The 20,283-nt window shown below is 41.9% G+C and overlaps 1 protein-coding gene and 1 long non-coding RNA gene across 2 annotated transcripts in view; one reads left to right on the plus strand and one right to left on the minus strand.

The window, feature by feature from the left end:
• Positions 1-8,074: 8,074 nt before the first annotated feature.
• cerk (ceramide kinase) overlaps positions 8,075-20,283 on the minus strand; it is a 46,478-nt gene continuing 34,269 nt past the window's right edge. The window contains exons 11-13 of the mRNA XM_015049044.1: positions 17,014-17,219; positions 13,027-13,241; positions 8,075-10,360 (exon numbers count right to left, since the gene is read on the minus strand). Coding sequence (XP_014904530.1) covers positions 10,288-10,360; positions 13,027-13,241; positions 17,014-17,219 — 494 coding nt within the window. The 3' untranslated portion in view covers positions 8,075-10,287. The remainder of the gene's footprint in view (positions 10,361-13,026; positions 13,242-17,013; positions 17,220-20,283) is intronic.
• Positions 13,168-14,350, plus strand: LOC106957637 (uncharacterized). The gene is made up of 3 exons (XR_001426997.1): positions 13,168-13,257; positions 13,335-13,582; positions 13,668-14,350. It is a non-coding gene; the product is annotated as an uncharacterized LOC106957637 (long non-coding RNA).

The following is a 20,283-nucleotide window of genomic DNA, read 5'->3' on the forward strand; positions in this document are numbered from 1 at the left end:
GTCTCTGCAGTACCACTTTTCTACATTGTTGCCAAAAGTTTGAGTTGTCATAATCGCGCAGCAGAATGTGTTCCCTGCCGTTGAGTCCGTCCACCCGGCTGTCACGTCTGCTTGCGCTGTAAAGTAGGAAGCCCTCTGGTCCTGTCACGGCGGGTAAATCCGGAGGTCTCACTATCTGCTCTCACCCACAGCACATCTTTGCACCCGACATATTGGCCTGTTTTTTCTCCCAGTCGCCGCTGAGATAAGATGTCTACCCCAGGGGACTAGGCTTCACGCACACTCACACCCAGAAACACACACTCTAAACACCAGTTGTCAGTTGAACCCCTCTTGGAGGATGATCGTTTTTTTTTTTGTTTTGTTTTGTTTTTCTATGTCCTGCTGTGCTTCCCCCCCTCCCCACCCCCCTGCAGCAGAGCCGACACTGACGCAAAGCGCCTCAGTCATAAATAGAAAATAAGTCTGCTGCATCAAATGGATAGAGAAGGAAGACAGAAAGGAGAACCATGGAGACAGGAGAAAATAACTTAAACAAAATGCCCCTCAGGGGCTTGGACGCCTGGGTCAGCGAGAAGGAATCGGGGATCGCGGAGAAATTTCTGGAGGGCCAACTTCTTTACAGCGGCAGTTGTTTCAGTCACACTGACTCGGTGCATTAATATTGGATTGCGCCAGGTCCTTTCTTGACACGGACCGAGCCGTCTAGAGGGGAAGAGAGCATTTATCCTGACCTGCAAGAAGGGCAACGCATACAAACGGTTTCCGTGTTCCTGGCAGCCTGGCGGGTCAAATAAAAACCAGGGCGTTAATGGAGACCCGGAACTCGTCTTTGACTTTTTTTTTAAGGTCCCTGCAAACTTTCACACTTAATTCTTACCAAAGCCTACGCCTGTCGATATGAAATATGCTTCTGTTGTGGCTGTTAAAATTAACTAACGCTGCATGTATTAAACAAATGGAGGTTTTCAGTGTAATTTTCTTTTTTCCTGTGGTTGTGGAGTGAAAGAAAATAATACATAGTTTTCAAAGACTTTCATCAATATGAAAAGTTTAGCATGATTTACACCAAGCCCCATAAAATCCTGATAATTTCCACACAAGGCAACTTCTGATTGGGCTGACTGGATTTTCATCTTGCCGCTGTCAATCAGGCTTGTGTATGCGCTGGTCGCACCTTCCCCCTTGCACTCTGCTACTCTGAATGCTAAGGCTAGTTAGCGTGGCCACCAATTACAGCGAATAAACAGTTTTTCTGTAACATTAAGTTGTTTTTTTTTACCATTAGTGTATTGAGCAGCACATTTACAAGACAAGACGGTGCTAAGACTCTCCTCCTGGCTCTGATTGGTCATTTCTGAACAGAAGTGGTCTGTTTCTGCAGGTGTCAGTAGAAACACTGGAAGGAGGAGGAGGAGCTTTACATGCTGTACTGTAGCTATGGTGACATTTTTAACAAATATGTAAGAATAAACATTTCAACATATTGCAGCTTTAAATGAGTCAGAGTAAGGTCAAGCACAAAAACATCCAAAAAAAAAAAAAACCCAACAACAATTAAACGTGTATAATGTATGTATTTCTTTCTGACCTAAAATCTTTATGAAAGACATTTAAAGGGATATATATTTACCATAATACATATTTTTAAGACTGTTGGTTCAGTAACTGCTACAGTTTTCTTTTTTAGTCATTCTAAATTGCCCTTGTAGGTTGTGTTTTTTTTCCCAGCTCCCTGTGTTTACTCTGTATGAGCAGGGTGAGCTTGGATGACAAATCTGTCCAGTTTTTCAAATTCCTCATGTTGTCATTTCCACACATGACTCCACACATGGCAGCCTTCCACACAAAAAAAGCTGCCATGAAACAGCTTTGTCAAACATGCATCCATTTATTTTATCCCCCTCCTCCTTACAGTGACCAGCCACTCCTTGTGTACGGTCAATTAGGTTTGTGTCGGCGCTCGCCTCATATTCTCAGGGTAGGAAAAGTGTTTGCAAAGGCCTTCTGGCTAATGGAACCATTTAGGTGAGAGGGATGCATTGAGTGTGGCACTTCTGAGCTAGCCTGCTGAGGAGTGCTGGAGAGGACAACTAACATTATAGGGTGTAATTACTTCAAGCACCATTAGGAACGCAATAACGTCCTGCGCTGTGCACAACAGCCCAGACCAACATACTCGCTCTCTCTCTTTCTATCCTCTCTCTCTCCGTGTGTGTGTGTGCGCGGCTTGCTTTGTGTTTGCCTTTACAAACCGCTCCTATTCAAGTGATTAGCCAATAATGAGGAGATAGTGCCAACAACAGATTCCCTGTTTGCTAACAATGCGCCAGCAGAGGAAATGACTTGGAACTTTAAAGTGCTCTGCTGTAACCTGCTGGCAGCGGCTGCCGCGCCACTGAGGGCTCGGCAGGAGGCGGAGGGATTACTTTTCATCTCACTGTTGGCTTCGGAGAACGCCGTCCTTTAAAGTAATTGAAAAAAATCTCTGCGTAAGATGTTGCTCGTTGAAAATTGTCGGTAACGTTTTCTTTATTTTAGAAATGTGCAGGAAGGTGAAGGTTTTCCTTCTGTCGGCGCAACTGGATTTGTTTTTTTTTGTTTTTTTATCTTTTACAATGACGGCTTATGTTTAAAGTAAAAACCAGAAAATCTTACCAAGTATTTATTTATTTTTTGCTTGTTTTTTGTTCAAATGTCTTAGAACACGTTAAATAAAGACAAAAACTAACTTAAAAGTAGAAATAGGAGCTTATTTTAAGTCAATAGCTCCTTTATATTGGTGAAAACATTCTAGTTGTAGACATTTTTTTGTCTTAAATTAAATAATCTGCAAATAGAACTGGAACTTTTTCATCAATATTAAAGTTTTATATGTATATAATATACTACATAAGCTCTTATATTTCGCTGAAAGGTTACTTATTATTTTTTTCCTATTTAAAGAGTCCGAATACATTTGCTCTAGAAACTAGACCAAAAACACTTGATAAGGTTTTGTGTTTTTGCAGTGAATCTGTGTCTGTATTGGTTAGAAAACCACTCCGAGGAAAGAGAGCGAAACATTGTTCATTTTTTGCTTCTTTCTTGAGGCCCAAAACAAATCTTCCCCTGGAACATCTTAAATTTCCACAGTGATTTTAGGTTATACAAGATTTATTTCTCTCTCCACATTTTCTTCAGCAGAAGCGGCTTTGATGTTCGTCTCTCTTCTCCACACTTGATCCTTGTCAGGTATTGGCGTTCTCTTCTTGCTCGCTATGGAAAGCTCCGCTGGCGCGTCTATGTGTAAACAACGTCTCTTTTGTTGGTCACTGTCGTCGCTGCTGCTGGCCTTTTTCCTTCCAAGCAAAGATCACCTCACTCCCTGCTTCTTCAGAGGACAATATTCCAATACTTCGCCAGAACACAGAAATTAGTGACTTTATTTCAGTTGGCAAGAACAAAAGAAAAAAAAAAGAAAGAAAAAAAAATGTTATTTCTGGCCAGGACAGTTCATACTGCACAAGAACTCTCTGTTCCGTCCTACTGAAGCATTTCTACAAGATATAACTTTTGGCCAGTGGATGTCAAGGACAAGCTGCAGTAACAGAAGGATGTCATTTTGTTCTTGCGACTCTGAGAGCGAGAGCCCATTTGTTTCTGTAGAGTATACACTAGCTTTTGCTTGTCCAAATCCACCAAATTAGATGTTGCTGCCATTAACTCTGAAAAGTTTCTTTTTCTCTCTCTCTCTCTCTCTCTGTCTCTCTCTCTCTCTCTCCGGATGAAGCAAATAAGCTTAGTGTCTCTTCATTGGAAAACGTCACCACCTCCTTTTGAAAGTCATCCCAGCTCTGCATTTCTTTTTTTCTGTGACAGAGATGCAAGTTAAGCCTTTGCTGACATTGACAAGTTTAGACATTAACAAGCTCCAAACTTTAGCGGCGTCTCTTTCGTGACATTTTGAAAATAAATTTGCTCAATGGAAACATGGCAGTTTGGAAAAAGTCTTTTTTTTTAATTTATTTTGGCACTGAAGTGCTTTTTTTTTTCTTTTTAACTATATCAAAACTGGCTTATTTTTTTGCAAAACTTCAATGAAGACACTGTTTTTGTGTCAAATTACCAACAACGTTGGCCCTGCCAGAAACCACAAAGAAGACGACGGCAGGAAGTGATTGGATTATCATGGCGATGCATGTTTTGTAATGACTCGCTGCATGAACACGTGATTTTGATTGCTTTTCTTATTTAATGGAAACATCGATTATTTTTTAGACTTTAGCGGAATATTGACAAAAGTTTTACCCCCATTTGTAATGAAGCTGCAACAAGAAACATACTGTTTACATTAATTAATAAATTTTTTTTGTGCACATTACAAGTCATTCACTATGCGGTAGGAATATCCAATAGCTTCTTGTTTATTATTTCTTCTCATTGTGATCTTTTTCAGCTCTCGTGTCATGCCTTTGTTGGAAAATGGGTGTAAATGTTTTCGAGAAGCTGATCATTTTCCCCTCTCTGACTTTTTTTTTTTTTTGTTTCTGAATTTGTCTTTTTAGAAGGCGTCATGCTTTCCATGTACCAAACGGTGATTACTTCATTACAGCGCAAGCTGAAAGCAGCAATTATTCATCACTCAGGGGTGACCTTCTTATAGTATGTTCAGATTTTTTTTTTCTTTTTTCTTTTCTTCTCTCCCATTTGTACCGCTTGTCAGCAAAGCTATGAAATTCAAAGTAATTAAACACAAATTAGTTTAATTGCTTTCATTGTGGTTGATCTGGGGAATTGCTTCCTTTTGTAAATGCAAATTCCAGTAAATGACACCATCAAAGAAAGGCCTCTCTAATTGTAAACACAATGGCATGTTTTTTTTTTTTTTTTTTAGAGGCCGATATGAGCGAGCTATGAAATCGCATTAGCATCAAGCCAAGACAACATTAATCTGCCTGGCTGTCGCATCCAGAACAGGACGGTGGCGGTTTTAATAAAGCTCAGATAACGCCCAGGAAACCGGCAGCAACACGACTCGTTGCGCCGCACGCGAAAGGTTTGCCACCCCGAGGGCACATTTGGCTAAACCTTCCTCTTCAGAAATGAAAGGATCGCAGGGTAAATTATATATCACAGCGCTGCTTTGAGAGGATTATTACAGTTTGAAAGATTAAGAAGATGCCGGGTGTGTAGCCTCGCTAATTGCTGTATTAATGCTGATTCAAGGGCCTCTCGCTGAGAGTGTTGGCTTTTCCTCAAAATTAGCATGAGGGATGAACGGTTTGCTGTGACGGTGGAAAAAGGGTGTCTTGATTAGTTGGCTTTACTTCACGGCCATAGAAACCGCTAACGTGCGTTCCTTGTCATTTAATTAATGCTGATGATGATTCAACCACCCCCAAAAAACGAGCAGCCTGCTGATTGCGTCTGTTCGTTGAAGGTTTAAAGCTACAGTCGTTTCAAAGCCATATTTTTAGAATTAATTTATAAAACCCCCTATCTTCTGTTGGAACCGAATGAATGAATGAATGAAATTGATTTGGTTCACCAAAACGAAGAGCTCTGTCTGGAGTTTCCATCTGGAGATGGTTGTTAGTAAAGACAACGAACACAAACTGACATAAACCGAAACGATGGAGATCATTGAAACCATAAAAAGGCTCAAAGACCAAATATAAGTAGGGGGGGAAAATCTGATATGCTTTGATTTATTAAAGGAGTAAAGAGGTGGGTATCTGTACCCTAACCCTAAAACATATATTATTTGGAGCCATTTAGAGGTTGACTTTCTGGTGTACAACTCTGACAGAACATTAGCAGAAAGCATCTGCTTTTATGTCTGACACTAGGCATATGAAAGCGCATTAGTGGGCCACACCGAGTGAGAGATGGCAGCCAGGCGGTGGCTTCTGACTGAGAAGATGGACTGTTATAAGCTCATTGATCCAGATCTCTCAGAGGGAACTCACTCTGATCAATAAAGAGAGAAGAGGGCAGTGGTACTCTGCTGTTTTTAAACTTCGGCCCCACCAATATTTGCTCCCTTCATCCTTCCTTCCAACCCCCAAGACTTCTTTTTCCCCCTTTCGCCTCTTTCATACGGCCTCTTTCTCTCACACTTCTACATATTTCTGCTTTTCTTCTGTATTTGTTAGGAAACTGTGATTTTCTACATTTGTCTCCTGCACTTATTGGTGTCATACCACAACACCATCTATACGGCCGTACTCTGCCACCGGAGCACATTTTTCTTGCTCTCACCTCTCACACTTGACGGAACAATACGAGTCGAGTCGGTGGACCGGGAATTGGTCTTGTTTTGTTTGCGGTAGAAACTGGGAAAAAATAAAAAAATAAAACATGGAAGAACTGGTTTAAAAACAGGAATAGTCTAAAAACAGGTCAACGGATCCTCTCGTAGAGTCGCCGTGTGGTCATATGGGAAGACAACGCCGGCAAAGGTGTTTTTCTTTAACACCTTGTGTGACTTTGAATAAAAGTGTGAATCTTTATGTAGGGAGAGAAAACAGACATGTTGATGCAAGTGTGTGAAGGCGAGAGCCGGACAGAGTGTGAATGAGTGTGTCCTGGGGACGCCAGAGCACCGTCATCTCCCATCAGCGTGCCCCTTCTCAGGTAAATGCACCAAATTGAGGACAGCCAACTGCTCTGTGTGTGTGTTTGTGGTGAAGGTTGTTTTTTTTTGTTTTGTTTTGTTTTGCCGCCGTTTTGACTCACCTAGTGTCTCAGGTGGTATGTGAGAATGAGATAGAAGCTCACGGCGAGCCGCCAACAAGCAGATGGAGAATAAATCAATAAGGAAGTAGCAAAGCAAGAAAATGAGGGCAGGGGGAGGCAGGAGGAGGGAAAACAATTTGGTTACTGCAGGAGAAAATCCCTCTTGTCTTTAAGTAAAGCTACACTTTGTCGACTGTCAATCTCGCACTCGGATTACAGATCTCTTGATACGTGTTTAAAAGAACGGGGGGAGAAGGGCGAGCAGGAAATGCATCTCAAACCTTTCGCGGATGAACGGAACATAAAGGGCAACGGTGGCCTCTTCTGTTTTTCTCTTGCCAAGAACGCCGAATGCTGGAGCGCATGGATTTCAGTTCGGTTTAAAAATGGCCGCGTGCCGCTTCTCCCTTCCAGTTTTGATGGAGATGAGGACGAGCTCCTGGAGGAGAACCTGAACTGGCCAACTACCAAGGAAGCAGCCAAATGACAGAGCTGAAGAAGTGAAGTTTAGAAGTTTGGCGAGTCGCTCTGCGTTTCAAGAGCCGCTAGCAAGGCGTAGCTTAGCGCCAACCTTCAGGGAAACTTTGATGGAAATTGTTTGTTTCCATCCATCATGTGAGTTTTGGGCAAAAGAGAAGACAAACAGTGAATTAGGTTGGTTTTCATCTACTGGTTTACAGTGTATATGAATTGCAGTCTCTGTTTCCTTTTAGAGATGGAGTCATTTGGACCCCATGAGTTTTTTACTTTGTAAGCTGGGTTGCACTGACCCTGCGTGCGCTTTTATGACGATCTTTTTTTGTGGTTTTGGGAAAAAACATGATTTGATGAAAACATCAAATCCCGAATAAGCACTTTATTCAGGATTTGAATCAAATGAAATCAATTTCCGGGTTCACCTCATTTGTAATTTGTGGTGTTTTTAATAGCTAGAGTGAGGAATGTAAAATAGTTTCTATTTTAAACTATTTCCCCAGACAATACTGTTCCTACATAACAGGTAACATTTAATGCAGTTGATGTAATCCCATAATGCCCGTAGTGACTGTAAAAATTTTAAATGACTTAATTTACCGACCCCTTCTCAGAGCAGGAGTGGTTTCACAGACTGAGAGTAGCTTTAAATATCATCAGTCGGATGTTCTTTAATGAAACATCTCGTTCACACCAGCGCACCCTATTAAACCCCTCTCAGCCAGAGAGAAAGACAAATAGAGAAAGATGGAGGCAGAGGAAAATCCGAGCACGGTAGGGTTGACCTTTGTATGCAAACGTTGGAGAGTGTGTCTCAAAAAGAAAAGAAAAATTGAGGGAATAAAGCATCAGTGCAATAAAAATCGAGCTCAGCCGCAGACCCAATTCATAAGCACTTTATTCAGGATTTGAATCAAATGAAATCAGTTTCCATATTCACCTCATTTGCAATTTGGAGTGTTTTATTTTTTTTATAGATGGAGTGAGGACTTTTAAATTCTCGCTATTTTAAGCTATATCTCCAGACTGTTGCTAGCGAATACCAATCTTCTTAAACATTGTACTATTTGATTTTGGTACATGATTTAAGATGAAATATTGAGCAAACACCCACACCTGGCAATGTGCTTAATGGTCCCTCAGTATGTTTGTCTTTTTTGTAAGCAAGTTCAGTTTTCTTCTTTCTTCTTTCTGTCTTTTCAGCTAGATGTTTTCACATTTCTGCCAAAAACAACAATTAATGTGATCAGTGATGTTGGACTGCTGTTATCTCGAACACAAAGTCTTTGGTATGCACAAGTGGTAAGAAGTGAAATATTTCTCCATACGTTGATTTATTTCCTCTAGAGGATTTATTTTTTACTGAGAACAAATCCTAGAAACCATGTAGTCTACAAGGCCAACAGAATGATCTCCATTTCATATAAAAAACGTTCCCATCCAATTCTATCCAGCACATGATGGCAATATGGAAAAACGCAGGAACCCAGATACAAAAATACATATTTTCAGGAGACGTGATTGCTGCTGGTTCACTTCACCACAAACCTTTTTGTTTGCAGCTTTTTGGACGCAACTTCTGCTGCATAAAACCTATTCATCTTTAAAAAGAAGAATGCAGGCACACACAGTCTTGACGGCAAAGAAAACCCTATTTCAGATTTCACAGAACTGAAATGTCTGATTTCTGTTTTGCTTAATAAAACAACGGCTCCATTTATTTTAGCTCGTCTTCTCCGTCCAATTTATGCTGTGATGGAACATCATCCGGCGAGCTGAAGGTCAACGACAGACATCCTGAATCGATAGAAAGAGGTCCAGAGGATTCAAAGGAAACAGATTTGAGAGGAAAAGTGTGTGTGTAAATAAGAAAATATAAGATTTATATATAAAAATAAATAAAACGGCATATCTGTGTGTTTGCGTGCGTCTTCTGGTGCTGGATGGCTCTTGGCTTCAGAGAGAAAGCATCTGATGGAAAAAAAAAAAAGGCTGTTGTGGGTTTAATTGGGAAAGAGCTAACTCATGACATCTGCACTTTTCCACTCATCAATAACAGCACAGCCCTGCAGGGATGTTGCAAAACACATTTCACATTTTCAAACACTTGTGTGTAGGCCCAACATAAAGTTTCATCGCTATAAGAGCGGGCCAAAGTAAAAGCTGGTGCGTTTATTTTCTGCTGACTCTGCCGCCGCTGGTTCAAGACCCGCTTGACCCGCGACTCTGGAAGAGCAAAGAGAGGCTAATTCGGGAGCAGAGGGGTAGATTGTCTGTAATGACATTAGCGACGCAGAAATCCACCGGCTCCCAGGTGATGATTAAACCGCGAGCGGCTCTTTGAGCCGGAAAGGAGAGGAGCCACAGGTGCGGCGCAGCGGCGCCGAGACACTCCAAGTCATTCAGGAAGCACTTTTCCTTATCGCCCAGCAGCCACCAGGGTCCTGTTAGGGTTTAAGTCACGGGATTCAATTCTTTTTATTAGTGCCTGTGGCTCATACAGGCTTTCACATGAAAAAGAAAAAAAAAAGAAAAAACTTATTTTTTTTCTTAAATAAGAAAGATATGATTGCTTGAATGAGTGTTTTTGAATTCACACACACATCTTCTGTTCCACCCTGACTGTGTCTCTACGTTGTTGCAGGATGATTTTTATTTTTCATGTTCTACTTGGAGTCCGGCTCAGTTTCATCCTGCTGGAAGAACTCCCAGTCTGTTTGGGATGCTCTGAGCTTTAGCTTTGTCTTTTTTCTTTTTTTGGATGTGAAAGCAGCACTAATAGGGTGCAGGAAACCATATTTCACCCAGCTTACTCCAAAAAGTAATGACTAGTCCTGATTTTTGAGGTTCCCCACTAACCGGCGATGCAACGCGATCCATTTGAATTCAACATGTCTCGTCATTTTCTACCCAATACTGCGCAAACCCATTAAAGCAAACACTATAATCATCATCGAAAGGCAGCTTGTGCAAATGAAAAGTGGATGTTGTATGTGCTTTTCCAGGAAATCAACACTTTCAAGTCTTTGTTTTTTTCCCCCCTGTTCCTTTTCAGTCTTTGTGTCTTCAGGACATAACGCCGGTCAAATGTCGTCACACGGCCACCTCTGCGTCTTGCTGCTCCTCGATTCCCCGAGCAAACAGCCTGATCAGCTGGCACTGGACACTGTGGAGAAAAGGTAGGACACACACACACACACACACTCTGGATCATTTAGCCTGAATAAGAAACCATAATCTTAACGGCTGCGCTTTCACTGTGACATTACTGTCAGAGCGGCAGATGTGAAAGCAGTGCAGATTAATGCTCAGATTTAAAAAGTGGAAGTCATTGTGGTGTGATAAGCACAGATGCTATTAATGTTATAATAAACTTGGATAAAATGTCAACTTGTAGGCATTTTTTTTTTTACATTGTAGTAACAATCTTCAATGTACGAAGATTTTTTTTTGGTGGTAGGCTAGCCACACACACAACAACAACAAAAAAAACACTTCTCCACACAGACTGCCACAACCCTGGCAGTTTTCACATCTGATAGACAAACTGCAATATTTGTCAAATTTTCTCCTGTTTCGATCTGCTTTCACACTGCACCGTGTCAAACAATCCAAACCCTTTTGAAAAACCTGTTCCCACCCTCACCTGTGGTGGCGCTGCACCTAGAGCCACTGAAAGAAATGACACGAATACCACCGAAGAAGACGGGAGCGCAATTTCTTTCTTTAAGAAATGTAAACAAAAATGGAGCGGCGGTTGAAGGATTTCGGTTTGTCTTTGGTAACAGGCTACAAGCCACTCCTTCTGTTAGCATTAGACTTTAGCAGGAGGAGTCTAATGCTAGCAGACTAGCTAGCGTTCGACTCTAGCTGTGATTGTGCTAGCAGCTCAATATCCAGGCACATGGGACGATATTTCACAGTATTGTCATATTTCCAGAATATCATAAGCATAAAAAAAAGAAAGAAATAAATCAGACAAAAATGTCCAAGAGAGCTGCTTGCTGGCACTTTAATTACACCAAGATTTGATTTAAAGTTTGGCTCATCATTATTGCACTTTATGTTTCACCCTTTTTTTTGTTTTCCCCACAGGTGAACCTCTTCCTTCTTCCCTCTCCTTCTACTTCCCCATTTCGCCTGGTCTATTGCCATTAATTATCCGAAATACACTCCGCTTGGCTCACTCCGGCAACGATTAGCGGCGTGGAAGGGGCAATAAATGGACGGACTTCGGCTTTAATTAAAGGGGAGTAGTCTTTTAACACGGGGAGGGCCGTTAAATTAGCAACATTACAGCGCCATGCATCATTGGACAAGTACAATGGAGCATGAAATAAATGATGCATCAAGTGGATCCACTCCAGCTGCGAGGAGATCTGATAGTTGGGGGTTATGTGGGGGTGGAGGGGGGGGGACTGAAGTGAAGACAGGAGCAGAATAAAGAGGAGAGCTAATTCTATGTTGTTGCCAAAGACTGCTAAGAACAGACAGAGAGGGTACGTTTTATTTTGTATTTGTTCACCCACAAACAAAACCGAAACCCTAAATGAAGATTGGAGGTCACCGAAAGCAAATATATTGTTGAATTATTTTGATTCTTTTCTTTCTTTAGGAAAAAAACACGTCATGGACATTGATGACGCCGCAAGATCCACCATTTTTTTTTTTTAAAAAAGTGAGGATGTTATCTTTAGCTTGTTATCTAACAAACGCCTCATGCTGCTCTACGGGAGCTGGACCCTTTGCAGAGCCGATCATTTGAAGAAGCGAGTCGACGTAAACTCAAAGCAATGTGCGCTTTGGGTTTACTCTGGTCACCCCGCCTGGTTTGTTGGATTGATTTTGATGTCCAGGAGATGAAAGGAGCTGCTTTCATGTCTTTGACTAGTTGAAGAAACAGCAGGATAGCAGCTCAGAAAAGAAAAGACAACAAAAAAGAGTCATAATTTGGGAATGACATGCACTTTGTACACGTGTTGCGATTTATGTCGACTCTGTTTTGTACAGTGTGAGCCAACCAGGGTCAAGGGTGCGCTCTATTGTCAGGACAGGGTTACTTTTGCCGTTTCCTGTTATATTTTCCATGTTTTCTTTCCAATAAACTCTGCGCGGATGTGATGTGGCGACGAAACGAAACACAAATCCAGGCATCGTCACAATTAATCCTCACAGAGAGCCAAGATCTCAGCGGGAACGCGGCTCCCCAGCAGTTTCCCCGTGATGTGGACGTTTCCAAGTCCCTCACTTGGGATGATAGAAAGTGTTAACCACGTCTCCTGGCAACGCTCTGAGCAGCTCTTCTGATATTCCACCAAAACTTAAAAGTGGAAAAATAAAACTTGGAACTGTGGGTTTTTGTTTCAGAGCTCAGTGAATGCAGAGCTGTTGGGCACGGAGCGTAATCTTTTTCTGCTTAGGCTTTGAAACGTGAAACATTTTGGGCAATTTAAGCAAAATTTACAACTCGATACCAAGAAGGAAGGTGTGAATATCCAACTGCAGTGATGCAGGAAGAATAAGCTCTGAGAGTATTTCAATATTTCTTCCATTATAATGCTTCTGCACTGTTAAGTGATTTCTATTCAAAGCCATTTGTTGGTTCTTTTCTATGCTGACAGAGATTTCCTTTCTGTGAGAAAATGAGAAATGTTTAAATATGCACATCAACGGGACTTTTTTTTTTTTTGAATGATTTGAAAACCTCCATCAGTAAGAGGGATCTTATTTCAACATTTGCTTCTGAACATCCACGTTTTCTCAGTCGCATTGTGTAAAAATGTGAAAATAACGCAGGCTGTGATATGAAGTCACTATCACTCCATGTCTCACCTGACTTGGATGGCGGTGTGATGCAGGATTTCCCCGTCGCAGTTCCAGCTGCTCTCGGCGGTGCGGTCGTCGTAGGTTTCTTGGAGAGAAGAGATGGGACTGAGGTCTGGACTCTCTGGATGTTCGCTCGCGTCTTCCAGAGGAGCCAAGTCCGGGTGCCATGGCTCGAAGCGAAACTTTCTCACCCTGTGGACCTCCACGAACCAGTGGTCAAACTAGGAAATAAAAAAGGTAAAGATGGGTGAGAAGGATTTGAACAGATACGTTTAATCTTAGAACGAGTTCCTCACAGATTTTAACTGATTCAGTGGTCATCCTCAAGGCTGAAGGCTTTCGGTGGACAAAACCTCAGCGATCGTTCTGAATGCCAACACATTCTGAGTAGCAGCAGGTACCAAGATTAACACTCCCTCCTCTTTTTTAAAACGTCCTTTCAAACATGTTTGCACTGAAAGATGTTTCTCTGGAATATTGTGTCTGACTGTCTGCAGTGAATTGAACTGAGACCTTGAACAAGCAAAGATGGATCTTCAATAGATTCCCAATGGAGAAAAAGGTAGTTTTGTCATTTGTTAACTTCATACCACAAAGGAAATTTACTTGGTTTGTTCATTCTGTGTTTTATTGTCTCCTTCCCTCAGTGCTCCATCAGCTGTTTTGCATGACCCTGATTAAACTCTCCTGGTTTCCATGGCACTTATCCCATCTCCTCCATCGAGTTTTCATCATTCAGTTCTACCATTGCATTCCAGTTCCAAACACGTGAGTTGTTCTTATTTTATTATTCTGCTTACCATTACACATCTGATGTCTTGCTTGTTTCAAGGGATTTTTGGTCGATATCCGATATGCTGATGCACTAAAACTCATTTGGCTGACAACCATATAGTTTCAGTAAAATATAGCTTTACTGAAACTATATGGCTTTCTCTACTGTGGAATTAAAATGCTGCCAAATGCAAATGCCAAGAAGGAGGCTGAAAACGTTGTAACACTTTCAGCTTGCGTTCTGTTTAATGTCAAATTTATTCATGACATTTCCTCTCTAAGACGATGACGATACTCAAACATTGTAAATTTGCCTTTGTGCTGTGCTCCCGGCATCATTGTCACTGGTTTGTCACATAAAATCAATGCCTTCTGACAGAATGGCCGATGTCCAATATTAAATTTTACTGTCGATATCGTCCATCCCTACTTGTTTCTCATTTGTTTCCAACTCTACAACCTCAAAATGTGATACAAGTGGTTCAGATTCACATTTTTCACTGTGTTTGAAGTACTCTGGGGCCGTCATTTATACATTATTCCATTTATTACTGTCTTTTTTTTATTTATTTATTTTCTTTCAAACTGCTTAGCAATGCATTAAAAATGCAAAATTTAAGTAAAAAAAGAGCTAAAAGAGGCCCTCCTGCTAACAACGTACAGCTAAAAACACTTAGTCCAGCTGTAAACATATTATTAATAATATTAAGCATTATCAATGGCTTGTACCAAAATCCTTAAAATGCTAACACACACATCTGGCTTGCTGATGTTTCAACATTAATTATCTGCTCTTGACCTGACCACCACAGAGAGGACAACACTGATAGAAATGCTCCGTTTTTAATAATAGTGGGTGTAAACAGAGACTCCGCTCTCTCTCTCTCTCTCTGTGTTCACTAATAAAAGCATCAAACATTGAGGCTAACGGCAAAAAACATCTGATGCAAAAGGACGCAGAGGAGAAACGGCGGCCGTCCATTAGGAGACTAGGTGAACTTTGGGAAATTGAATAAAAGGAGGAGGAGAGATGAAAAGAAATTATTTTGTCAGAAAGCGCTTTCATCTCTTTCTGTCGCAGAAAGGTTCGGCTGCCCTATCTTCGGCTTCACGGGGTGCCACTTTCTCTCTGTTCCATCCTTCTTTTCCCGTCCCTCTTCCCTCCCTTCTCGTCTTTTCTTATCCTCTCTCATCCTCAAAGCAGACTGACAGCCATTTATTTCACATCAAGCCCACTTTATGACTGCAGCCGCTTTGCATTCATGCCGGACGGTCTGCCTAAAAAGCTTTCTGACAAGGCCATGAATACGCTTAGTGGCTGCTCACGTCTAGTCTCTTTCTGCTTGGTTGGACTCAGATGCTGATATTAACTCGGCTTTGATACAATGTCCCACTCACCCCACTTGTATGACTGCTTGTCTCCCTTTCTGCGATGCGAGTTATGCAGCAAAGACGGCCTCAAACTAAGGAAGGAGCAAACCAAACGCCAAGACACTTTAATCTGCAGCCTTTAGAAAATGAGATGAGTTAATGCGATATCATTGTTATTCCCAAAAGCTTCGACAGCTGGATTTATGAGACAAAATGAAAAATAAGACTGCAAACTGATTGCCAGGATAGCAGCCAAGGCTATACTTAGATGTGCCAGCATGTAGAAGAAAGCATCTAATCTATATGCTAACTATTATGTATAAGATTTTTCACAAAACACAGGATGCCGGCATTCCTGTTTGCATCACATTAGAGTTAAAAAGAAAAAGAAAAAAAAAAAGGTAAAACATCAAATTAGTGCTGCTGCAAGGAGCAACAGAGGGAAAAATATCAAAGAAGAAAAAGAAGAACAACAACCACAGAGAGTTTTTGTAAGTGTGTAATCTGATCAAACCCAAGACAGGAATAATTCAGCAACAAAAACAAATTGGCTGGTGACTGGAAATGCCTTCATGGATCCAGTGAAGAGCCAGTTGGAGAAGAAGTATGAGCTGAAGCCCCTCCAAAGGCAAAAGAGGCACAAGGAAAAGCTCGTGCCTGGTCAGGTCACCTCAGCCAGAACAGCAAAAACTTAAAAAATGGAAGAACGCCACAAGCACTCGCCAACAAACCAGACGGACACAATCCTGCAGTAGCGATCAGGAGGAAAGGGAACCCAAAGCCCACAGTCAGCCAGACACATCCCTATAGGTCAGCAGCCAGAACTCATCACCAAGAAGCACAAACCACAAACCAAGACACCAAATGAGGAGGCCCTGCTCTGGAACACAGCCACACAGATTTTAACTGCAATAAAATCCCCTTCTCAACACACTGCCTGCCGTTTGGGGAAGAGGATATTGGCCAAGGTGAATGGACATACCCCACAGGAACTATATGTTACTCTGATATAAGGTTGGTACCTCAAATTTAACTTTTAACTGTTGCCAAGTAGTAAAACAGCTGGCTGAAAAGGAGATTGCTGCTGCAGCAACAGTTTGGGTTCATGGATTACCAATGTTACCTGAGGTTCATGAGATACGTCAAACCAGCCTTTTCTCTAAGCAGCAATAGCCTCACTACCTGCTGCTATGGTGAACATGTTCGACAGCTTTGTGGGAAGACAATTTGTGAACATATTTGAGTCTGGCAGCAGAAAATGAATGAAGTTGTCATAGAGAATCATTTTCAAGGTAAACTAGTCGTCTGAACTGAAAGTGCACGATGTTATGGTCAAATACAGATAAAGATGTCACCGGCAGCAACATAAACAGTTTAAGGTTTGACCTTTTCTTCCAGTGCAGAGCAGATAGATTAAACGTTTTACGGTAATAATTAGTAATCAGCAGACTTCCCCTGGCGACGCTGTCCTGAGAGGGCTGTTAGTCTGACATCGGCCCGTCCAGCGTATCCCTGATGCAGCAATTCCCTGACCACAGCCTTTCTGGATCGGGGTGGAGGTTATTTATGACACATGGGAATGGATAAGGGCTAAGGCGCTTGAACTGAAGAGAAGCATGCTTGTGAAATTGAGCAGAGTCAGCAAAGGTAGGTGCTAGCACAGCAAGAGGGGAAAACTCTGCCTTCTGCTTGCTCATTCATGACTTTAACACTTCATCAGTTCATCTGGGCTCCGACATGGGAATGGGGCGGATTCTCCTGGAAAACCCTAAAACATTTTGCTCCTTTCCTCCCCCTAAATTCACGTTTATTAAATATGAAGCACTTGGCATGTGTAGCCCTCGCTACCTGGTCGTCGTTGTTGGTGTGTCGAAGAAGATGTCTGAAGAAGTCCAGACGGGAACACTTCCTGACCAGGATCAGGTCGGTGGTGCCGTCGGCGAGGTGGGCGGAGGGCGACAGGCCTTTCGGACTCCGAGGACACGCGCAGCTCATGCTGGCTGAGTTGATGGCAATGAACTTGCCGTGGATCACGTTCCAGCCTCTGTCGCTATCTGGAGGCACAGCAGCACAACCCATGTCGTTACGACAGGTTCAGAGAAAACGACATTCATCAATTTGAAAAACAGATCTCTTTGACATTTCGTGGCTGTGGATAACATCCTCTAATTCAACCTTTGAAGACTGTTGGCATTCATAAGCTGAAATCCAACATGTGTATCTTTCTTGTTTTCATTTTGTGGCATTTAGTTGGAAATGAGCAAAATGAGACGTTCTTATTCAGGTGTGAAGTCTGGTAATTGCATAGTTTTCCGTTATGACACGCTTGCTCTTGTGAACTGTTCTATCCCTATGAACCTTGAGTCTTGTGGAAATTGCGTTTTGACGTTTTTTGTGTCTTTTTAATGAGCACTTTATTTGCCTGGGTGTTTTAATAAATTCCCTCGTTTTGCTTTCATCTTTGCTTATCCTAAACTGGGTCACGGGGGAAACCCAGACATCTCTCGTCTCTTGACACTTGTCAGCTCACTCAAGGAGGATCTGAAGGTGTTCCTGGGCCGGGATGTGTGTATGTGTTCTGGGAGTCTCCTCTGAGTTGGATGATCCTACAAAATCTCAAATGTCTCATGGGCAATTCTAGCTTCCCAACCCATTTCAATTAACTTCTTTTGATGAGAAAGTGAAGAATCTCTCTACTTCAAGATGAAACTCCTCATATTATCTCTATGGCTCTACTTTATGGAGAAGACTTGTTCCAGCCAGGATTTTTGTTATTCTAGTAATAAAACACCTAGCACTACAGAAATTATTGGTTCTATTTCAACTTACTCCTAGCACACATTGATTGGCCTTTGGGCAATGACCTCAAGTTGTCTAACTATATACACATCTGTGTATGAATTTGTGTGTGATTGAGTGATGGTGGCTCCAGTGTAAACGCTTTTAATTCATTTCACACTTTTCTAATCATACTAATCACTTGGATAGACAACAGCACGACGTTTTGCTGAGAAGGCAGCTCTTGCTTTGGTTGTACAACGAGTGGATGGCTCTAAAAATCATCACCAGTGCGCTAACATCTTATAGCGGTAGTGGAGTAAGTTTTTGACCATGAGCAGACCACAAATACACAACTTATTTCTATGTTATCTACTATCCAGCTTGTTTTTTTTTTTTTTTTTTTTTTTTTTAGCGAAATTCTCTGAGTTTTTCCATCTCTGTCAGTGTCTTAAGGTTCTGGGTTCCCCTCTTGTCTGTTCTTATCTCAGTTCAGTCTATTTCTAGTCTTTTGCTTTTTTAAAAATTGTATTTAGGTCCTGAGTTTTGTGTGTCGTCACAGATGTCACCAATGAACCTTCTGGATATCGATTTGTGTTTATTCATTTATACAAATTTGGACTAAAAACTTTGGACACATTCACTCTTTCTCCGTCTATCCTCCATAAATTACAGTTTTCACCATCTTTTCAGAAACGTTAACCCAACTGAAACTGCTCCATTACCTACATATTCAAAATTAAATCACCACAACTTTAACTTCAGTTCCCCATTTTTTGCACTCTACAGTTTAAGTTTGATTCAACCAAAGATGCACCAAATTCTCAGCTCTCCGTCAGAATAAAATCCTTTCGCTGTACAGGTCGGATAGACTACAGGTAGCAAAAAAGAAGCTGGATTTCTTCTGGCTTTGAATTATTTTTGCGTTATGGTTTCTGGGTTTAAGCGCCAACATTCTAACGCGGCAGCAGCGAAGCTGATGGAGGTTCATTAAGATCCAGATGTCTTCGCAGCAATGCTCCGAGCAACTCCAACCTCATGATGGAGGAAAACGCAAATGTAAATGCACACCCTTCTGTTTGCAATTACGTTTAGCCAAGCAGGATTTCACAATATCTAAAGACTAGCTCGAGCTCGATAAACAGCACGCTGATTGTGCTAACCTTCGTTCAGATTGTCATGAATAAATGCACATGTGGCCACAAAAATCCTAAATGACAGATGCGATGGTTGCGCTTCACGAGTCATGACTCTGTTCCTTGGAGATTAGCCACTGTTTACTTGAGTAAAGGTGAATCAAAGCCGCGGCGCCACGGCCCCGCGGGGGATCGGCGCTGTCTGTCACCGGCGTGATAGTCGGCGGGGGAAGCCGCTAAAAAACTGATCACAGGTGTCCAAATTGGCATTCGACTGTTTTACGAGCACCTCAGAGGGGAAATTATGTGATCTCAGACAGCAAAACGATTCATTACCTTTCCCCCTCGTTTTGCAAAACAAACTTACAGAGGTGATAACGCGAGCCAATGATAACAAGCCCACAGAGGCAGCATAAAAAACCCCCCCAACAATATTCTAATTGGGAAATGGTGATTAAAGCCACACTTTAAAAACAAATCCAAACGGAACAACTGTGGACTGTAGGATCTGCATTAGGAGAACGTCTCCAAACGAGTATTTACTTTCGATGTGGAGGCCAGCTCATTTGCAGAGGGGGAGTGTGTCGTGCCTCATTGATTTAGCAGTTGTCTGAGATTCCCTCAGCAGAGAACTAAATAAATAAATAAACACAACATCACGAAAACAAAGGGTGGCTCCGGCACGAGGCAAACCCCCCTGACAGAGCTGGCAAAGAAACACTTTTTTTCCTCTCTCTTCTTCTCCTGATTAGTGGGAGTCTGTCACACAGCAAACGCAAACACACACAAACAGGTTATGCTTGCTGTCATATTTATCCAGGCATATAAACACACACCAGCACGCCATGGGGAGCTGCAGCCTCAGATAAACACAAATCTAAAATTTAACATAAAGACACTAATTGGAAAGGGAAACTACACACACGCACACACACACACACACGCACACACATACAGATAATCGACAGCACAGAGTCTGCACATGATGCTGCGGTGCACACACCACCAGAGGTTTGTGCTGATGTGTCAGTGGCTTGAAACGATTGCAGATAATAATAAAGTTTGTTTGCACATAGACAGATGGGGAAATGAAGGGAGAAGAAATGGCGATATCCAGACCTAACCTGAACACGAGCTGTCAGGGACACACAATGAGACCAAATGAGACGGGATGCTAGTGAGCAGGAGCATCATTAATAGTGGA

This window comes from Poecilia latipinna, unplaced genomic scaffold, assembly GCF_001443285.1.
Source record: "Poecilia latipinna isolate Pla-1442-1.1 unplaced genomic scaffold, P_latipinna-1.0 Scaffold921, whole genome shotgun sequence".
NCBI lineage: Eukaryota > Metazoa > Chordata > Actinopteri > Cyprinodontiformes > Poeciliidae > Poecilia > Poecilia latipinna.